Genomic DNA, 20,456 nt, shown 5'->3' with positions numbered 1-20,456 from the left:
TATTACAGATATATTGTGGTTTACATACAACATTCTTTTCTCACATTCAGATATAAAACTGTTAGAACTTGCAAATAAAAATTTTGTTTGGCCTTTATGTAAATCACTTCCTTCAGTACCATAATGCATACTTTATACAACTACTATTTTGAATAAAAGAAACAAAACAGTGTTACGAGGTAATCCAAAAATTAAAATGTAACTTATTAATTTTAATAACTGACAAAATTTTCCCACTGAGTTTAATCCAATTTTATTATTATACAATATAAAAACGTACATGATAATCTGTTTTTTTCTGTTTTTCTTTTATACAGGTTAAAAAAAGTGATAAAAGTGAGGGGTGTATGAACTACAGCACACATACAACACGAATAAAAATCATAAGAATGTACAAGGAAGACACGGTCCTAGTGCTTGGAATTCTTTGACATATTCATCACTGCAACTATAGCATCAACTGGATCAATAAATTCTCGCATGTGTTTGTGTCCAAGTATCCAGTCTGGTTGGATTTGTGGCTGGGTTTTGGTGACATGGGGAATGCAGACAGACATGCTGGAAATCACGCTCTTGGAACACACAGAAGATGAAAGAAATGAAGACGATAGAGTGGTGGACAACCGAGCTTTGGTCAGTTTCCTTTCCTCTTCCATCTTGTGTCGCCGACAGGTAAGATAATGGAGACTTTTGATTTTCTCCATCACATTCTTGTTAGATTTCATCACCTACAACAAAGTCAAGTCAGCATTCAGTTCAGTTCATACACTCTTTCAAATAATATAGGTTTCAGATAATAAAGACAGTTGACAGTTGCAAAAATAAAAATATGACAGAAGACATCACAAGAAATTCACAATTAATTACATTTCAAACAAACCAAAATTATTACACAGTTTGTTCTCTCCAGGACAATATCAAAGCTGACCTAAATTAGAAAATTTGCAAATATATCACGTGTAAATTCAGGTTAGAAAACACCAAAGTATTACAACACTTAAGAACACAAAATATAAACACTGTAGAGGTAAAAGGAACACTAAAATAATCTTTTGTTAGACTGTTAATAACTGTGATGAATATCCTCTGTGCCATTCTACAGCCTAGTGTGCAAACAGTATCCTTTGTAATATATTTCTTGTTTTACATTTATTAAAACAACAGTGTAGTTAAAACACTAAGAATTAATTGTATACCATCACCACCCTATTAATGTAAATCACATTTTTACCATCTCACTTCACAACAAATCTGACACATTTCAGACACCATAATTTTCGGATATTTCTGTTTGGCTGCTCCTAGAACTCTCTTCCTTGTAACAAGTTTACAAAGATAAAAGTCTATCTAGATTTTAATTTCTACTAGCTGGTCGATAGTCGTTATTACCGAGGCCTTCCCAGGATCCTGGAAGAAGATCCATAACAGTGTACAGACTTTCGAAAAAATAGTTTCACCCTTCTCTCTGTAGATTCGCAAGAGGTCCAGCAGAGTATCGAGAGAACCAGTCACTGTCCACACAGAATCCACCGTTTTATCATACTGTTGATGTGGAAAGAAAACAATTCATTGAGATTGTGTTACAATATGATGAGAAAATCAAGTGAAACACACACTGTGCATCTATTACACAAAGAGAGAGAGAATGCTATCAAGTTACACTTATTAATTTGTGATAAGAACCAGATGCCCACTTACATCAAAACTGAAATCTAATTTGATAACGAATACAGCTAATTAAGTACGCTTTTCTTACATGTGTAATTATATAAACTATAATGCTTTGTTTCATCAAAGACAAGGGTACTCTCACTATTAAAGATAACTTAGGCCATAAATACATGACACTTATCTTAAATACAATAACATTGTATAATGTAGCTTAAACAACAGTATTATAAGATATATACAATATTTGAGTAATACCTGCACATGCATACATAAAACAAAGAAATTAACACATTTCTTCAGTAGTAAAGTTTGAAACATATTTACAAGTTCATTTCAATGCAATTTAAGTGTTTTTTTAATCCCTTGTACTTCTTACTCTCATGAAAATGGTATAAATTAAAACTTAAGTCACAAAAATGATGCAGTTAAGTTGGTCTTTTTATAGTAATAGCTGAGGAAAAAACGTTTTTATACGGAAACAAATTAAGGGTAAGTTAGGTCCCAGGCTAAACGTTTTATACAGAGCCCATCATGAAAAAACAAAAAAGTGAAACCACAAAATGGGCTTTTTTTTTTTCACCCTAGCCCCCACCTATAATACTCCTTTAAAGCTCTGTGAATGGTTAGGATTTCAGTTTCACACACAAACTTTCTCAGAGTTCTTTTGTTAAGGTCTGTATGTTATGGTAATAATAAAACAATGACTTTCTCAGAGTTCTTTTGTTAAGGTCTGTATGTTATGGTAATAATAAAACAATGACTTTCTCAGAGTTCTTTTGTTAAGGTCTGTATGTTATGGTAATAATAAAACAATGACTTTCTCAGAGTTCTTTTGTTAAGGTCTGTATGTTATGGTAATAATAAAACAATGACTTTCTCAGAGTTCTTTTGTTAAGGTCTGTTTGTTATGGTAATAATAAAACAATGACTTTCTCAGAGTTCTTTTGTTAAGGTCTGTTTGTTATGGTAATAATAAAACAATGCAAAGATTTCATGAAAACAAATAAAGGAAAATAGCAGAAAATATTTAATGTAAGTTTTAAGCCGGGTGTTAAACTGTCATTACAGAAGCATCTGGTTTATAAAAACCAGTTTAGAAATGAAATAAAATAAGGTTAACTTGCAACAAAAAATAACTCAGTATTATAGAGGTGTTGCAGAAACATGCAGTACTGGATAAGAGGAAGATTGAAGAAGCTAAACGTTACACAATGTAAACAGCTCGCCTTTCTTGATGACGAGAAACCCACTTGAAATAAAAATGTATTTTAGAACGGCTGGTATTAACACTTACTGATAAGCAAAGACCAACGTTTCGACCTTCCTAGATCATATTTAGAAATAAAATGATCAAGGAACAATAATACATTTGAAGCAGAACCTATGTTGTCATGGTAACAACCCAAGTGAAACAGAATCTCTGTTGGAGAATACAAACCTTGGCAAGATTTAACAAGATGTTTGTGGAATATTTAATCAATTCCATGTGAGGCAAGCTTCGGTTACAGCTTCGTATCAACTGGAAAAGGATTTCTACTGCACTGCCTTCTGCTATCTTCTCACAACATGACGCCGAGAGCCGGGTAACAACATCTGGGCAATTACATAAAATGGTTTAGCACAACTTTCAAAAATGTAAAACAACCTTACAAGGAAATTATGGACAACATAAAAAGCTTTGGTATAAACACAGTAAGTGAAATTAAAAATTTTAGAAGAAAGAAAGCTTAATAGTGAAATAATTAAAACAATCGTTTTCTTTGGTTAAACAAAAGTTTCATTTTAAAATTCCACCTACATTTCTTAAGGGAACTTACTAGGAGAAACGTGAAGAAAAAATATCTACAGTCTAACATGAATTTATCACTTTTGTTAGGCCTAAAAATATATTTTTCCATCCTAGACATTCTACATCAATACTCATTCTATAACAGACAACCTCAGATGGTTATTATATCACACACCAGTGTTTAATAAGTTTTCCTGGTTTAGTTCAAGTGAAGGTAAAACCATTAAAATCTTTACGCAGAATAAAAACATTTTAACAGTTTTTCCAGAATGTAAAAAAAAAAAAATTATTCTTGGTCCCAGAAACAGAAAAATTTTCATGATTTTAAAATGTTAACTCTAGCGTTTAAGTGATTGCAAAATGATTCCAACAACAGATGGAATCTTGTGTAATTGCTAGTCTCAAAATTACTTTTATGTAATGTATGCACTCTCAGATATAAAGACAGAGGGCAAATGCAACAAACAAAATCGTTTGTAATTCATTAAATACTTACTACACATGTACAACTCTTCTTAAACTTACAAAATCTCAACTTTTATATTCAAAACAAACATTTTGTAAGCCATATATTAAAGGATCTGACACTGCCTAGCAGCACAGAATAGAACGACATACACAAACACTCGAGCATTATACAACATGCACGTGTTCGTGATAAAAGTTGTCACAATATTTTATTAACACTCAGGCTTCTTACTAAACAAAATGTTTCATTTAGTTTTCCAGTACATTTTCTCAGTGGTCACACTAGAATGTGAGCATCAGAATATAACAGAAATGTATTGAATATGTTGGTATTTCCAAGAAACAGAGAAATCCATAAGATAATAAAAATAGCACTTTGCACTTTCTCATAACCAGAATGGAAGAGATAAAAGCAGAAATTAGTACTATTATCATTAATTTGTTTTTTTAAAAGGTAACAGACTTAATACATTAAACCATCAGCAAAGATAAACCAACACCGTGTCCGAAGCAAGTGAAACTTTGACATTTTCGCTACGTCATCCGTCAACATTGAGAAATTTAGTTAAGTTTGTTCTAAAAACAAAATTCCTGGATTTAAGACCCACAAGAACGTTTGGTCATACATAAAACTTGAAAAATTATTTCTCTCCTGTTTTTCTAATTACAAATCTTGAGAGTAATTAAAACAAGTGGGTGTCGTAACATGACAGCTAAAACATTCAAGTCTCACCTAAATGCATCAGTGCAGACAAGATGTAGGATAGATTTCGGCAACGTAATAAGAAATCTAGAGCCGAAGTTGTTCGATTACATAATTTCTTATCTTCAGTAGCGTTCGCATTAACGGTTTTCAATCTTTCTCTTATTGTTTTCAGTTGACGACTCTTGAGTTTGCAACGCTGCACGTGCCCTCGCCAAGCAGCCTGATGTGAAAGAAACATATTACTACAATATTAATTTTTTAAACAATGACAAATGATATACAAAGAATAAGAGAAACTGATACACTTACCTACATGTTGTCAGAGTTCTAATTTTTCTCTCTGTTACATATCTAAAGAAAACAGATTAATTTGCACATCTGATAATAATAATCTAACCACTACAACTAAATGTAAGTGATTTTAACATTTTTAGTAATATAACAGAAACATGACCTTTGAAATTCCCGGAACCACCTGACTCGTTAACAGACATATCACACGATTGAACTAGGCAACACGATTCGACAAATCTAGGAACTAAATCTACTGAACCAGAGAAAAGACTATAACAAACCTGAAATTGTTATACTGATGGTTATAAAACAGACCAAATAATCTGATTAGATAAAATAATTGCAAGAAACTTTTGGATATGAGCAGAATTATAATAAAATAATTATGGATCAACACAATGGTCAGCCATCTTAAATATATCTTCTCTTCTGTATGGATGGTGCCACACAAACATACCCTAATCTCCTGCTCAGACCAGTCAAGATTCATTTTACAAAATCCAATTTAACAGGCACTTTCTGAGCATGATTCGTTAGCTGCAAAAATCTGATTATTGCAACAACAACAAAAATCCCTGTAGAAGGCAATGAACAACAAATAACAGATCTCTTTCTCACTTATGTGATAAAATACCACCCAATAATAAACATTGTTAACAGATAACTGTAGACATATCACAGTAGAAAACCAATAAACTTGCAACGCCCTGGTCTCATTGCAGGAAACATCAGAACAAGAATGGCAGGCCTAAAACAGCTTCAAGGTCAAAGGTATTAGACACAGGGCAAATCTGTTATGGCTACACTACACACAAGTTTGGTTGAAAAATAGCCTCCTATTTGGTTTTACCCAAAATTCCATTATCACAACTCAAATTGGTTCAGCTCTCTTGGGCTAAAGCCATCCTAAAACATGGCTTCGGCTCCTCTGTAGCCCCTGTGAAATATTAAAGCATGTATACCTACAAGACATAGCCCATCAATCTCTATCTGGTCCTCTACACAGACCAGGAAGAAACTGGTTCCATTCTTGACTTAAGATCTGGATAACATTTTATTCACACATGAATTATGCAAGCTCTAATAATCCTTATAAAAAATCTGACCACTAAAACTTAACAGGTCAACTCAATATTTATGCTAAACTTCAGTGTACACACTTTACCTTCCAGTCTACACTTGATTGTACAAACCTGTATAACTGTAGCTGCATTTTGTTCCTTTACCAACCTCCTATAAACCAACCATGAACGCACTTTTGTCTGTATCACAGTTGCTGCCTTTTCTTGTGTAAGAAGATAAATTCGAGCAGCTCTCTGGAACAGTATTACGTTCTGTCGCAGACGTAAAAACCACAGTCTCTGCAAGCGTCCTCTCATCCACCTCTGGAGAAGTCATGAAATACTTAATGTAAGACATCACAAGTTGTACAGTTACAATAAATCAAATTTTGGCAAAAGCAAGTTTACAAAATCAGAAGTACTTATAAAAATAGAAGCATGTTCTGTTTCACTTTCCAAAACCACTAAGATGTATATCACTGTTCAAAGAGATACATATTTATAATTTAAAATATGCCATATTAGCTCAAATAAGGAAACTTCTTAACTACAGTAATAGTAATAAAATAAACATAACAAAATTGTCTTTATTTTTCATAAACACTCAAAAATAAAATATTAGTTTTGTTCTAGGTTATACAACAGTTATTGTGCTGTTTTCATAAGTTCTCTTTGTTTAGAAAAACGTTAAAATGTGCAAGTCATACCTGTAGGGATTATCACACAGTATTCACACTGATGAGTTAATTTGATATTTAACATTAAAAAACCATTTAATGTAAGTAACCCCTACCACATATTTCCACAATCCTTTTGATAGTTTTCCACACCTTTTCACATGACAAACTTTTTCAAGCTCACCTTTCAACCAATCATTATCTTAAAAACATAAATGATATATTAATTGAACTTGTCACACACTTCTTGTAGTTTGTTTGGAAGTTTGCATAAAGCTACACAAGGACTGTCTGTGTTAGCCATCCCTAATTTAGCAGTGAAAGACTAGAGTAAATGGAGCTTGTAATCACCACCCACTGCTAATTCTTGGGCTACTCTGTTACTAACAGACAATACGATTGACCATCACAAAACCACCCCAGGGCTGGCGTGTTTGGTGGGATGAAGATTCAAGCCACAAGCCGCAACCCACAGATTGTGATTTGAGTGATATAACTGCCTAGAAGTGTCAGGCCCACCCACTTCTTTTGAAAAACAACAATGCCTTACATTGAGACTGGTAAGATCATTTTAATACTTCTACAAAACTGTTACGTTTTTTGTTTTACAGACAATAAGAATTCCCATATACGTTTGATTTTCACAGGTCCAGCTCTGTTGAAGAGATCTGGTACAGATGACAAGTTTTCTTTATGGCAACATGTGACAGACAAAAACTTGTATTAAATGTTACAAAACCTGTAAATCACTATTTAATAATAAACGAAATAAAAGCAACTGCAGTCAAACATGTTTAACTTTAATAGTTTTCACCCAAAAACATATCTTAGTTTTAACTTTTGGAAGAAAAACTATATATAGTGCAAAGACACTTCAATCTTCCACACACAAAAATAAACTCTAAAATGAAATGTCTGAAAAAAAGTCTTACCACAAAAATTTTCTTCAATGTACTTAAATTGAAAAACTGTAGAGCAGTGTGGAAATTATGGTAGCTTACAAGTGATTTTATTCCCAAATTTCTGGGGTCAGATGTGTATCAAGTTGCACTCTTTATGCATAAAAATAATGCCCATATACTTTGACCAGTATGAACATTTAATGTTTAAAAACTAAGATTACTAGCCTGAATAACAACAACTGCATCCAGTTGTTTCTTCATAACCTCAAATTTAATATTCGTCGGTAAAACCTTTGAACTCGTAAAGCCGATAGATGACGTAATACCATGGCTACAAAACATTCCACTTTGACAGTTCTTGCTATAAGTAAAGCCTATAATTTAAAATAAACAAAAGATAATTATTTATAATGTTAACATATTCAATAATACAAAATATACTACAGTAATATGACCGTCAAGAAATTCAACATTTCAGAAATGTTTAGCATAAAAACTTTGTTATTAACACAGCAAGTTCACACAAACACCCCTATTTAATTATTAATCTAAATATTACATTCAGTTTTATTACTTTTTGTGATAAGTAAATGGAAAGGTCAGACTTACATCCAGGTGTTTTTGAGCCAAGAAACCACGAACAGCTTCTTGTAATTTTACTCTAATTTCAAGTTGCTGGTCCATCTGAAGAAGTTGCTGGCATTGTAACCAACTACGTTCCTTGACTTGGAGTAGTAACACTGGCCGATAGATTTTCAGATAACGTCTTTTAATCAGAGCACTTTTGTACCATCTTTGAATTGTAATGGCTGCCTTTAACCTTTTCACTTGTCGACGTACTAACAAACCTCTTGTAGCTGCTTGAAGCTTCACTGTGCTGCTTTGTAATCTCTCAAACCTGTAATCATTTTTTAAACTTATTTCACACAAACTGTTAATTACAATTTCTATAATACATGCAACTGAAATGAAACTTTGCTTCAAGTTGAAAGAAAAATTCAGAATAAAAGTATTACAAAGTGAGAAACAAACTGGATATAATGTGATATCACGAAGACATTACCAAGCGATAAACAAACTGAATATAATGTGATATCACGAAGACATTACCAAGCGATAAACAAATTAAATATAATGTGATATCACGAAGACATTACCAAGCGAGAAACAAACTGGATATAATGTGATATCAGGAAGACTTTACCAAGCGAGAAACAAACTGGATATAATGTGATATCAGGAAGACTTTACCAAGCGAGAAACAAACTGGATATAATGTGATATCATGAAGACATTACCAAGCGAGAAACAAACTGGATATAATGTGATATCATGAAGACATTACCAAGTGAGAAACAAACTGGATATAATGTGATATCATGAAGACATTACCAAGTGAGAAACAAACTGGATATAATGTGATATCATGAAGACATTACCAAGTGAGAAACAAACTGGATATAATGTGATATCATGAAGACATTACCAAGTGAGAAACAAACTGGATATAATGTGATATCATGAAGACATTACCAAGTGAGAAACAAACTGGATATAATGTGATATCATGAAGACATTACCAAGTGAGAAACAAACTGGATATAATGTGATATCATGAAGACATTACCAAGTGAGAAACAAACTGGATATAATGTGATATCATGAAGATATTATCAAGTGAGAAACAAACTGGATATAATGTGATATCATGAAGATATTATCAAGTGAGAAACAAACTGGATATAATGTGATATCATGAAGACATTACCAAGTGAGAAACAAACTGGATATAATGTGATATCATGAAGACATTACCAAGTGAGAAAAAACTGGATATAATGTGATATCATGAAGACATTACCAAGTGAGAAACAAACTGGATATAATGTGATATCATGAAGACATTACCAAGTGAGAAACAAACTGGATATAATGTGATATCATGAAGACATTACCAAGTGAGAAACAAACTGGATATAATGTGATATCATGAAGACATTACCAAGTGAGAAACAAACTGGATATAATGTGATATCATGAAGACATTACCAAGTGAGAAACAAACTGGATATAATGTGATATCATGAAGACATTACCAAGTGAGAAACAAACTGGATATAATGTGATATCATGAAGACATTACCAAGTGAGAAACAAACTGGATATAATGTGATATCATGAAGACATTACCAAGTGAGAAACAAACTGGATATAATGTGATATCATGAAGACATTACCAAGTGAGAAACAAACTGGATATAATGTGATATCATGAAGACATTACCAAGTGAGAAACAAACTGGATATAATGTGATATCATGAAGACATTACCAAGTGAGAAACAAACTGGATATAATGTGATATCATGAAGACATTACCAAGTGAGAAACAAACTGGATATAATGTGATATCATGAAGACATTACCAAGTGAGAAACAAACTGGATATAATGTGATATCATGAAGACATTACCAAGTGAGAAACAAACTGGGTATAATTTGATATAATGAACACTTTCAGTGGAAATCTTTATTTTTTTAATTAAAACCGCACCATTTAAGGCCAAAAGAAATTTCCATGAACTGCAAGATTTGTTGTTAATCACAAAAAATGCCTCAAAATAGCAAGCTTCTATAGGATTCTAGGTTGATTTTAATTACAATAAATAAATATTTACATTTTAAAGATATTCGTGATAAAGTTAATCACCCAGTGGGATCCTCATCTGTTTAATCTATTTAAATTATAAATCATTACTATTATTTGGCTAAGTAACTTTACCAATACACTTTAAGTGTTACATTAAATTTTATAGTAAAACAAATTATTGATAGAAGCAAACAGGTACACATCATATTCCAATTAAATCACTTGTTGAATCCAAACAAATCTTGATGTATATATTTCAACACGTTGTTCAACATGCATTATTTAACATAAAATACAGTTGTATCTATTATTCTATAAAACCAACACTTTGTAAACAATTCAGCAGTGCATACTAAATTTCAAGTTATGATATGCTTAACAAACTTAATTGAAAAACTTTAAATGATTCACTTAACAAATAATATATACAAGCAAATTTACTGAATTTTTTTCAGGCAACAATAGCTACAATGGTCAAACAACACAGAAGTATAACAAACCTAATCTTTTGTGTTCGATCCTCACGTATTGCCCGAAACCAACGTTGAATCACAACAGCAGCTCTTCGCTGGAGAAGAAACTGTTGTCTTAGTTTTCGCCCTCGATATGAGGTTTGAATGTAAACAACACGATTTCTCACAACCTGAAACCGTTTTCTATATATTGTTGCTCTAAAGCACGCTTGAATTATCACAACACTCTTTCGAAGCTCAAGATAGCCTTTTCTCACTTCTTTTGCTAACAACCAACTTCGAAAGTATTTCTGTATTTCATATACTGCCCTGAGTTTCTTTTGGTACTTTCCCCTAGCCAGCACCATGCGATACCAAGACTGCAACTTCATGGCCGAGGACCTCATTACTAAGAATTTCTTTCTTACAATGACGCAACGTATGACAGACTGAACAATACGTGCAGAAACCATGGTTTTCGTAATTCTCCTTGCCACGAAGCCTCTGTAAGCGCTTTGGATTATTATGGCACTCTGACGAAATTGCACAAATTGCTGATGATACAACCTGCATTGTAACTTTGCTTTCCATCTCTGTTGAAGAAGTACAGTTGTCTTTTTTCAGTTGAACAAATTGTTTTCTTGTCCTATGTGTCCTGTATGCAGCCTGTATTGTGGTAGCAGCCCAACGATTACGACCAACCGTTTTCCTTACAACGTAACCTCGCCACCAAGCCTGCACCTTGATGCAAGCGTTACGTAGCAACTGGTACCTTCTGTACTCAGCTCGTCCAGAGAGCTTTGCTTTAAACTTTTGCTGAATGAATGTAACCGCACGACACATCTGTAAAAATTCTGCTCTCTTTATCAAACCACGGACATACTTTTGTAAAGTAACACAAGCAGCCCTCATTTCCAGAAACTTGTTTCTTGCTATAAACATTTTCATGTAGGACTGAATTATAATTGAAGCCTTTTCTTCCTTCATTTTTTTCCTGACTAAATATCCCTTAAACCAAGCCTGTACCAATGTGGTAGCCCGTCTCTTCCTCAGAATTTTCTTTTTGAGTTTCTGGAGTATTAAAACATCAGTCACTAGCTGTCGGATCCTGATGAACAGACTTTTTCTTCTCTGAAAGTTCTTTCTAGCAATAAATCCCCCTGATGTATCTCTGAATGATTATGGCTGCATGGTGTTCTTTCTTCAAGTGTTGTCTTACCTGGTGCCCTCGCCAAGAGCTCTGGATTACCAACACTGCTTTCTTCATTACTAAGTAACGTTCCAATTCCCTTCTTCCGTTCAGAAAAGCTCTGAAATGAGCTTGAAGTACCAATGTTGCTCTTTTTTTTGCAGCATATTTCTTTCTCTCTATATATCCTCTGTAAAGAGTTTGAATTATTACAGCACCATCTCGTCTGCGTTTCAGTGCTGATCGAAGCTTCCAACCCCGATATGCTGCCTGGATTCTTATCACAGACTCCTTCAAGCTCAAGTAGAAAGCTCTATCTTTCTGTCCCATCAAATATGCTTTGATAGCTTTCTGTAAAACTACTACTGCTTGTTTAAGTTTAAGAAAAGACTTGCGATCTGAGTATCTTCTGAAGCAAGTCTGAATCCTTGTTGCAGCAAAATGCCACTGACGAACTTCTTGCCGAATTTTCCAGCCTCTGTAACCCGCTTGAATTGTTACGACTGCAGTTTTAACCTTGTGAAACTCGTGTTTTGCTGACCTGCAAGCCTTGACAGCTCTGTATCTTCTTTGTAGGTTGATGACCACTTGCTTCAGTTGAATGTATTTCTTCCTAACCAAATATTGTCTGATGCATGCTTGCACTGTCACAATATTATTGCAATACTTCTGCAGCAATCGTCTACATATCCACCCCCGTACCCAAGCCTGTATTGTTAGAATAGCTCCCTTACTGATGTGGTACTGTAACATGGTTCTTTTCCCCAAACTCCAAGCACGGTAACGACATTGTATTATTACAGCTGATCTTCGCATTAGCAGATATTTACTTCTCTGCCGAAACATTCTGTACTGAGCTTGGATCAAAATACACGCACGAGACTGAATTCAGATTTCTTTCCGGACCTTCCAGCCACGGACTCCAGCTTGCAGAGTGATAGCAGCTCCTTGAGCAAGTAAATACTCTCTACGACAAACCACAGCTAGTTTCTTTGCTCTGTACCTTTCTTGGAGTACAAGAGTGGCCCATTTTAAAATTCTAAACCTTTTCTAACTAGAAATCCTCGTATCAGCTTCTGGATCCTTCTACAAGCTACCTGAAGCTCTAAATAACGTTTCCTGGACTTCATCATTCTAAACTGTGTCTGCAAAGTGATCGTGGCTTGTTTTAAGTTCAAGAAATTCCTCCGAATTTCTTTTCCACACTGCCAAGCACGCACTCTTTCCTGCATTTTGTAGGTAACCAAACAGAGTTCCATGTATCGTGATCTTTGTTGGTACATTCGTACACATGCTTGAAGTTTTATCACAGCTTTCTTTTGCATACAGAACTCTCGTCTTTCCACGAATCCTCGATATGCAGCTTGGATGAGAATTGCAGCATTTCTTTTCAGAATATACTCTTTTCTTTCCTTCCGACAGTTTAGAGTAGCAATGCGTCTATCTTCTATTTTCTTAACGTAATTCTTGATTAACAAATAATGCCTGCGTGCAATAAACCCTTTCATTCTGGCTTGTAAAACCAATACAGCTTGTCTATAAGCCAGGAAGTCTTTTCGAGCTTTTTTCATTCTGAATTGTGCTTGTACTTTAACCACTAGTTTTAGGAGTAGAAGGAACCTCAGTCTCTCTTTGTTTCTTGCTAACGTAGCTTTAAAATGTTGCTGCAGAGTGATTGCTGCATGCCTTATCTGAAGAAAACGTTTTCTAGCCATTAACATACGAAAGTAGCTCTGCAACTTTATTACAGCTGACCTATGGGTCAGGTACCTCTTTCGGAGAAGGTAGGACCTGATATAAGATTGTAATATGACAACACTTTTTTCTCAGAGCAAGATAATCCTGCCTAACCTTCTGTCCCGTCTTAGTGTTCCTCCACCACTTCTGAATACAAACTACTGCTGTTTTCTGTTTTTTAAAGAAATTTTTTGCCAAATAACTTCTTGCGTGTGCTTGCAATATAACGACAGCTTTTCTTTTTGCCAGAAAACTCCGTCGAGTTTTCTTTGTCCTGTACCATCGTTGTATGTTTATTACTGCATAACGGATTCTCAGATAAGCCATTCTGCACTGCTGACCATGATATATAGCTCTCACGACTCTTTGAATTCTAAGAATAGCAGCATACAATTGATGGTATTTTAGTCTAGCTAACCACCCTTTCACAACAGCTTGAATGGCCACAGCTGCTCGCTGCTGTCTTTCCAGTCTTTTCCTGACTAACCAACCACGAACAAGAGCTTGGATGAAGATGATGGAACACCTTATACGGATATATTCTCTTCTCTGTGTACACCCTATTATGTGGGCACGATATTGGCTTTGTATTGTTTTAACAGCCAGTTGGAATTTCAAGTAAGATTTCCGTGCCTTCCAGGAGCGGATATACTTCTGTAAGGTAACAGCAGCAACTAATCTTTCCTTCATTTCCTTCCTTGTTCTGAAGCCTCTGTAAGCAGCCTGGAAAGAAACAAACAAGATATCGGAAAATGTACAGCACATAACTTTAGTTACATAACAAATTTTCTCAGTTGTTTAAATGCAGATGTATGAAAACCTCATTGTTTATACAATAAAACATAATGCACGTCATATTTTCAATGCTGTTTACAGGAAAATATGTTAAGTTTTCCTTAATTAAGTACTCTACCACAATATATTACTACAAACCTGAATAACAACAGCCATCAGCTGTTGGTGCTGGAATAGTTTCTCTATACGCAAGCTTTGCAAACGTTTCCTTGCTACAAAACATTTAAAGGCACACTGAATGATGGTCGCTGCCCTGTTTTGTTTGTTCAGTTGTTGCCGGTGTAAAACTTGCGAAGAGCTCTTTGAATTACTGTTGCAGCTTTAATTTTGGCCTGCAACATAAAGTACAATATTACCAAACAATACAAATACTGACAATACATGTATACATATAAAGCAAAAGTACAACACACTATGAAAACAGTTTGGTTACTTACTTATCACTGTTACAAGTTAATAGTCTCCACATGATACGCTCAAACTGCTAAACTGGAATAAAAGTCGCTTACAATATATAGAAAAGGTGTCAGGATAGCTTGTAACCATAAGAAAGACTTTCAAAACAATGCAAGTGATAATTTGTGACAGGCTTTTCTTAACCAGAGGTTAATAAGTAATAATAATGGAACCATTTGTGAGGTGTATGCCTCTGTCATCATGGCCTTTCGATTAACACCCAAAATACTCTATGTAAACTCTAACTTTGTAAATGGCTTATATAGATAAAGATTTGTTAAACATCTTACTGCCATGTAAAATATCACAAGAGAAATAATCCATGGACTTAAGCACAAAATGTACTTTAACATTTGATATACAAGATATTTTTCCTTACATTTTTTTAGACATCCAGCTTTGTATTAAATGTACATTCTCTCTCTCTTAAAGTATGTTTCAATACAGTAATAAGATGTTTTCTTAGATAAGGAAAATGTTTATTAAGATTCCCCAAATGTTTGTAGGGTACATCTAATGTTTTTCAATTTAAGAGTCAAACAAGAGGTACTCAATACAGTTGAAACTTTAGTTTGCAAATTGGCTACAAGGACAGCACTGTTAGCAGCACTGAGGCACCAGGTTTGTTTACATCTGAAGTCTTGTGTTTTGGCTTATATTTTACCCTTATTTTAAATGTACATTTTGTCTTCCAATGAACCAAGAGCAATGCTAGTGCTGTTTAAAACTTTATTCAACACGAGAGAGCAGAAACCATCTTACAAGGTACATTAAGCCTTATTACAGATATTCCATTTACGTCACAATCTTTATCTCTGCATAAAGATGCAGTAGACACTGTCTTACTGAGGGTCCCTTGTTGGTTATTCTTACCAGTATCATAACACCCTGACCTTCAGTAATTCTCAGTCTGTCTAGATCTACCATATCATGACTTTACACAAAGTTTATTATTTCTTTGTGCCATAACATTTGTTATTAGAAGAAAGTGAAATGTCATACTAACAGTTATGTAGGGTAACTAAAACAAACAAAATGATATTTAATGTCACGACCAGAACCTACCTTCCTCTTGGCTTCTTCCTTCCTAATTTGTCGTCTCTTCCACGCAAGTTGTAAAATTCGGGCTGCACGAATTTCTTCACTCAGATCAATCAGTCGTGCACTGAGATACGTTACCAGGGTGATGACCACTTTCTCATCAGGAATAGTATTGGACATATCTGTTGGTTTAGTCAAAATGGGAATACCTCCAAGCTCTTGCATCTAAAATGAGTTAAACCTTCTTAAACACCGACATTTTTATGTCAGTGCTAAGTTTCATAAAAAAGTGAACCATTCTACACAACTGATTAATAAACCAAGTATGAAAAAATTCAATTCATTTTTTTCTTCCAGAAAAATAATATTCAAATTTAAATTATTTACAATATAATTAGTGTTATTACTTTGTTATAATTTAAGTTCTGTGAGATAGATGTCAGATGAGTCATAATGTAAATTTTAATAGAAATTAAGCTTCTAATATGATGAAGCAAAGGTACAGGGACAAGGTTCACTCTTCTAACAACAAATTTTAGTTGAACTAATGATAAACATAAGTCATGTTGAATGAAAAGTCAGCTTCCATAGGTATGCCAGTGATCTGTTTAAACGTTTTTCAAAGGTCACATAGTTATAAGAGTTAAAGTTGCATATTGGTCTTCTATATAAACATATCAGTGTCAAAGAACAAATTAATTAAATATTAATAATACTCAAGTCTTGTAAAACTTAATACATGAAATAATAAAGTTGTATGTTGGAAGGACAATTAAAAATTCATTCAAGAGAATAGAAAGTAGTCCAACATTCTAGAACTGTTGTACCGTATTCCTAAATAGGCCAAAACCAATGGCAAAATAATTTAAGAATTATTTTAGGTCATTAAATATGATATGACAGATTTAGTTACAGTATTTATTAATTTACAAGACAACCACATTTTAAAAGAATTTTGTAATTATATACAAAAGTAAATTTATTAACCCTTTAAAATGTGATTTTTGTTAATCAATACGGTAACTAAATAATATTAACTAAAGTTTAGATATTCAATTACTAAATAATTCTCAGAAAATTATATAAAATTAGCAGTTATTTCATATTAATTTACTGAAGATTAGTAATAATATTAATTATATTAATTAAATTCTATAGATGAAATTTAAATATCCAATCTTCTCTATCTGTTTTATAATCTCTATCTCATTAAAGATGTACATTTTAAACCACGAGTCACAAACGTTTTTGGATAAATGCAAAATGTAAAAATAATTCATTTGTTTTAGGAATTTCGCTGAAAGCAACACGAGGGGGCGTTATAATGTGGCCGTCAATCCCGCTATTCGTTGGTAAAAGAGTAGCCCAAGAGTTGGCGGTGGATGGTGATGACTAGCTGCCTTCCTTCTAGTCTTCCAATACTAAATTAGGGACGGCTAGCACAGATAGCCCTCGAGTAGCTTTGTGCGAAATTCCAAAACAAACAAACAAACCAAATGTGTACAATTTCTAAAACATATAAAGTAGTACAGGAAGGAATGGAAAACAATGTAAGGTACTGCATTCAGTACAGTAATAAATTTTCATGCTGATCCCCAGTCTTGTAAAGTTTATGATATGAGATAATTTATGAAAGAAGCCAAAATATAGAAGAGAATAGAAATGATGCTGCTGTAAATGAAACTTTTGCTGATATTTGAGAGTGTGAATAAAGAACAACTTCTCAAGTTGCTGACATTGAGGAAAGAACTGTACGGTTGCGCTGATGATGTAGATGCTGAAAAAAAACAAAAACAAAACTAGATTAACAGAAACTGTTTTAGCAAAACAACGAAATCTTTGAACAAAATGTTACAGAGGTCTAATCTTTGATTAAAAATATTGTGTAATAATTTCCATTTCATCAAAGCTAACCAAGCACCCGGATGTTAATAACCATTATTACAGTAATTAAATGGATTCTTTTTTTGTCTCCAAATAATAGATCAGTTCGATACCATTGCCGTTCTTGAAATAAATTCAGTTACACCAAATAGTTGTAATTGGGTTGCTGATTAACCACAATGTAACGTGTAAAATAACATTTGCGAGTTTTAAGTTATTCAAGTTAATTACCTGAACGTACTTATACAGACACTACAAGCCAACCATCCAGTCAGCAGGGCCCGCTACTAACAGTGTTTTGTATGTGTGTTTGAAAATAGTAACTGTATTCACTCTCCCACAGTATGGAGCTTGTTTAGTGGAATTTTCAAACTTAGATCTTTCGATTTCACATCTCGTCACACTAACGTTTAGGCCATGACCGACTCACAATGTATTACATAAACAATAAGGATATTTAAAATTATCTTACCGATTTTATGTGTCAGACTTCTTTCCATTTCGGGTTTCGTTATAAGTATCTGTGCTGTTTGAATAAGGGAATACCCACCGTTGTACCATAGGTTTATTTTTATTTTTAGGAAGGTAACTGTATATTCCTGTAATTGACTGTTTATCATGGTTCTTATTGGAACACAGTCAACAGTGGCTGACTGAGTTGTTGAATATCCAAATTGTAAAATACTTTTCATGTTTTCTAGTTCTCTATAGCTGTCCTCTAATTCTTTACTGGACTGAAAAACTGAGTGTCTTTTACAGAATGTTGAAACGTGAATATTTGGTCTCTCACAATCGTACGGTTCTTCGGCTTGATGGATTTTAGCTTTTGTTTCCAATGTAAATGAAACTGTTGCGCAACAACCTTTCTTCATAAAAGAACAACTTATATTTTTCATTTTCCTGTGGTTGACTAACCGTGGTTATTTCTCTGAAGTTTTCAAATTCGGCTTCTTCGACAAGATCATCTATCTCTTCTTCTACCTCTGTAACGTAGCTTTCACTTTCTTCGTATCTTCCAGTGCAGCTATAAAATAAATTAGTAAAAGTATTTTGTTTGTTTGTTTGGAATTAAGGTCAAAGCTACACAATGGGCTACCTGTGTTGTGCCCATCACGAATATCGTAACCCGTATTTTGGCGTTTTGAGCTTTCAGACTTACCACTGAGTCAATTGGGGCTTGAGACTAATATTACGTATGTAAAAAAATAATTTAGTAAAAATCAAAAACAGCTAAACAAAACAAAAAAGATGGAATAAATATAAATGTAAATGTACATTTATTAATGTAAGTTGTTTAATACATGGAAATCTAATTTTGTCCACAATGCATATTGTTATTTTTTTCCCTTTGATATAAACATGCGGAAAATTAAAGAAGTGACTGCTTTTAATCACATATGTCCCCTGTGGGACAGAGGTAAGTCTTTGCATTCACAACAGTGAGATGAGGGGTTCCATTACTCTCGGTGGATACAGCAGATAGCCCGATGTGGATTTGTTATAAGAAAAACATGTACACACGCACACATAATCATGGGCCCAGCATGACCAAGTGGTTACGGCACTCGACTTCTAATCTTAGGGTCGCGGGTTTGAATCCCCGTCACACCACACATGCTCTCCCTTTTAGACGTGGGGGCGTTATAATGTTACAGCCAATTCCACTATTCATTAATAAAAAGAGTAATCCAAAAGTTGGCGGTGGATGGTGATTGCTAGCTGCCTTCCCTCTAGTCTTACACTGCTAAATTAGGGACGGCTAGCGCAGATAGCCCTCGAGTAGCTTTGCGCGAAATTCAAAACAAACATACAATTCGATGTCGTTTAGGCATATGAAGATACAGTGAAGGGAAATTTTACAATAACCAAATATTTTCTACATTGGCTAAGAATGTTGAAAACTACCATATCCATTAATGTAATATTAGATCTTCACGATTCTAATAACACAATATATCAATCTATCTTTACTGCGTTGTTCTTACATTATAGGAGTTGGAATGTTATATTCCTTATTACAATTCCACCTTTCTCACCTGGGCCCGGCATGGCCAAGTGGATTAAGGCGTTCGATTCATAATTCGAGTAATGCTTTCCCTTTCAGCCATGGGGGCGTTATAATCTGACGGTCAATCCCACTATTCGTTGGTAAAAAAGTAGCCCAAGAGTTGGCTGTGGGTGGTGATGACTAGCTGCCTTCCCTTTAATCTTACACTACTAAATTATGAACGGCTAGCGCAGATAGCCCTCGTGCAGCTTTACGTAAAATTCAAAAACAAACAATCAAAGCCTCTCTCACTCAATGTTTTCTTTTAGTTATTTTTTTTAGTTAATATTTTCTTTTATTAGCTGTCGTAAAATGGTACAACGGGAAACATGTAGGCCTACAATGCTAAAAATCAAGTATACATATCTATGGTTGGCACAGCAGAAATAATCCATTGCACAGATTTGTTCTTGACACCGAAGAAATTTTTTAGTCCGTCTATTTTATAAAAAAAACTTAAAATAATAAACTTTCTAAGAAACTATTATCTTTTTGTATGAATTTTATAAGAAAAAATCACATTCAATAAAAAAAAAACTTTTTAATTTTACTTTGGCTCTTTCCTTTGTTTCTGAAGTTGTAAAATAAATTAAGAAAATGTTTTGGTGACTTGAGACCTGTATTGATTTGGAATTTGT

The 20,456-nt window shown here is 33.9% G+C and overlaps 3 protein-coding genes across 3 annotated transcripts; all 3 read right to left on the bottom strand.

Annotated features, from left to right (window-relative positions):
• Positions 1–246: 246 nt before the first annotated feature.
• Positions 247–6,315, bottom strand: LOC143246162 (abnormal spindle-like microcephaly-associated protein homolog). The gene is made up of 5 exons (XM_076492372.1): positions 6,122–6,315; positions 4,662–4,854; positions 3,110–3,264; positions 1,390–1,542; positions 247–728 (listed from the first exon to the last, which is right to left on the bottom strand). The coding sequence occupies exons 1-5, from the start codon at positions 6,305–6,307 to the stop codon at positions 411–413; spliced, it is 1,005 nt and encodes a 334-aa protein (XP_076348487.1). The 5' UTR covers positions 6,308–6,315; the 3' UTR covers positions 247–410.
• Positions 6,316–8,297: 1,982 nt separating this feature from the next.
• LOC143246161 (abnormal spindle-like microcephaly-associated protein homolog) lies at positions 8,298–12,872 on the bottom strand. Its single transcript, XM_076492371.1, has 2 exons — positions 10,718–12,872; positions 8,298–8,466 (listed from the first exon to the last, which is right to left on the bottom strand). The coding sequence occupies exon 1, from the start codon at positions 12,702–12,704 to the stop codon at positions 11,814–11,816; it is 891 nt and encodes a 296-aa protein (XP_076348486.1). The 5' UTR covers positions 12,705–12,872; the 3' UTR covers positions 8,298–8,466; positions 10,718–11,813.
• Positions 12,873–12,927: 55 nt separating this feature from the next.
• Positions 12,928–14,665, bottom strand: LOC143246160 (uncharacterized). Its single transcript, XM_076492370.1, has 2 exons — positions 14,529–14,665; positions 12,928–14,318 (listed from the first exon to the last, which is right to left on the bottom strand). Exons 1-2 carry the CDS (start codon positions 14,544–14,546, stop codon positions 13,614–13,616), a joined length of 723 nt encoding a protein of 240 aa, XP_076348485.1. The 5' UTR covers positions 14,547–14,665; the 3' UTR covers positions 12,928–13,613.
• Positions 14,666–20,456: the final 5,791 nt, after the last annotated feature.

This window comes from Tachypleus tridentatus, chromosome 3 (genome assembly GCF_004210375.1).
Source record: "Tachypleus tridentatus isolate NWPU-2018 chromosome 3, ASM421037v1, whole genome shotgun sequence".
Taxonomy (NCBI): Eukaryota; Metazoa; Arthropoda; class Merostomata; order Xiphosura; family Limulidae; genus Tachypleus; species Tachypleus tridentatus.
The sequence above is the reverse complement of the archived record's forward strand: the minus strand, read 5'-3'. Positions and strand labels throughout refer to the sequence as shown.

Excerpts from the sequence above, each read along its gene's own strand:
- LOC143246162 (XM_076492372.1), bottom strand. The coding sequence starts at position 6,307 with ATGAGAGGACGCTTGCAGAGACTGTGGTTTTTACGTCTGCGACAGAAC. Across the intron at positions 3,265-4,661 it reads GTCTGCACTGATGCATTTAG|ATGTTGTTACCCGGCTCTCG; the intron begins GTGAGACTTGAA and ends GTAATTGCCCAG. Across the intron at positions 729-1,389 it reads AGGATCCTGGGAAGGCCTCG|GTGATGAAATCTAACAAGAA; the intron begins GTAATAACGACT and ends ACTTTGTTGTAG.
- LOC143246161 (XM_076492371.1), bottom strand. The coding sequence starts at position 12,704 with ATGTTTCGGCAGAGAAGTAAATATCTGCTAATGCGAAGATCAGCTGTA.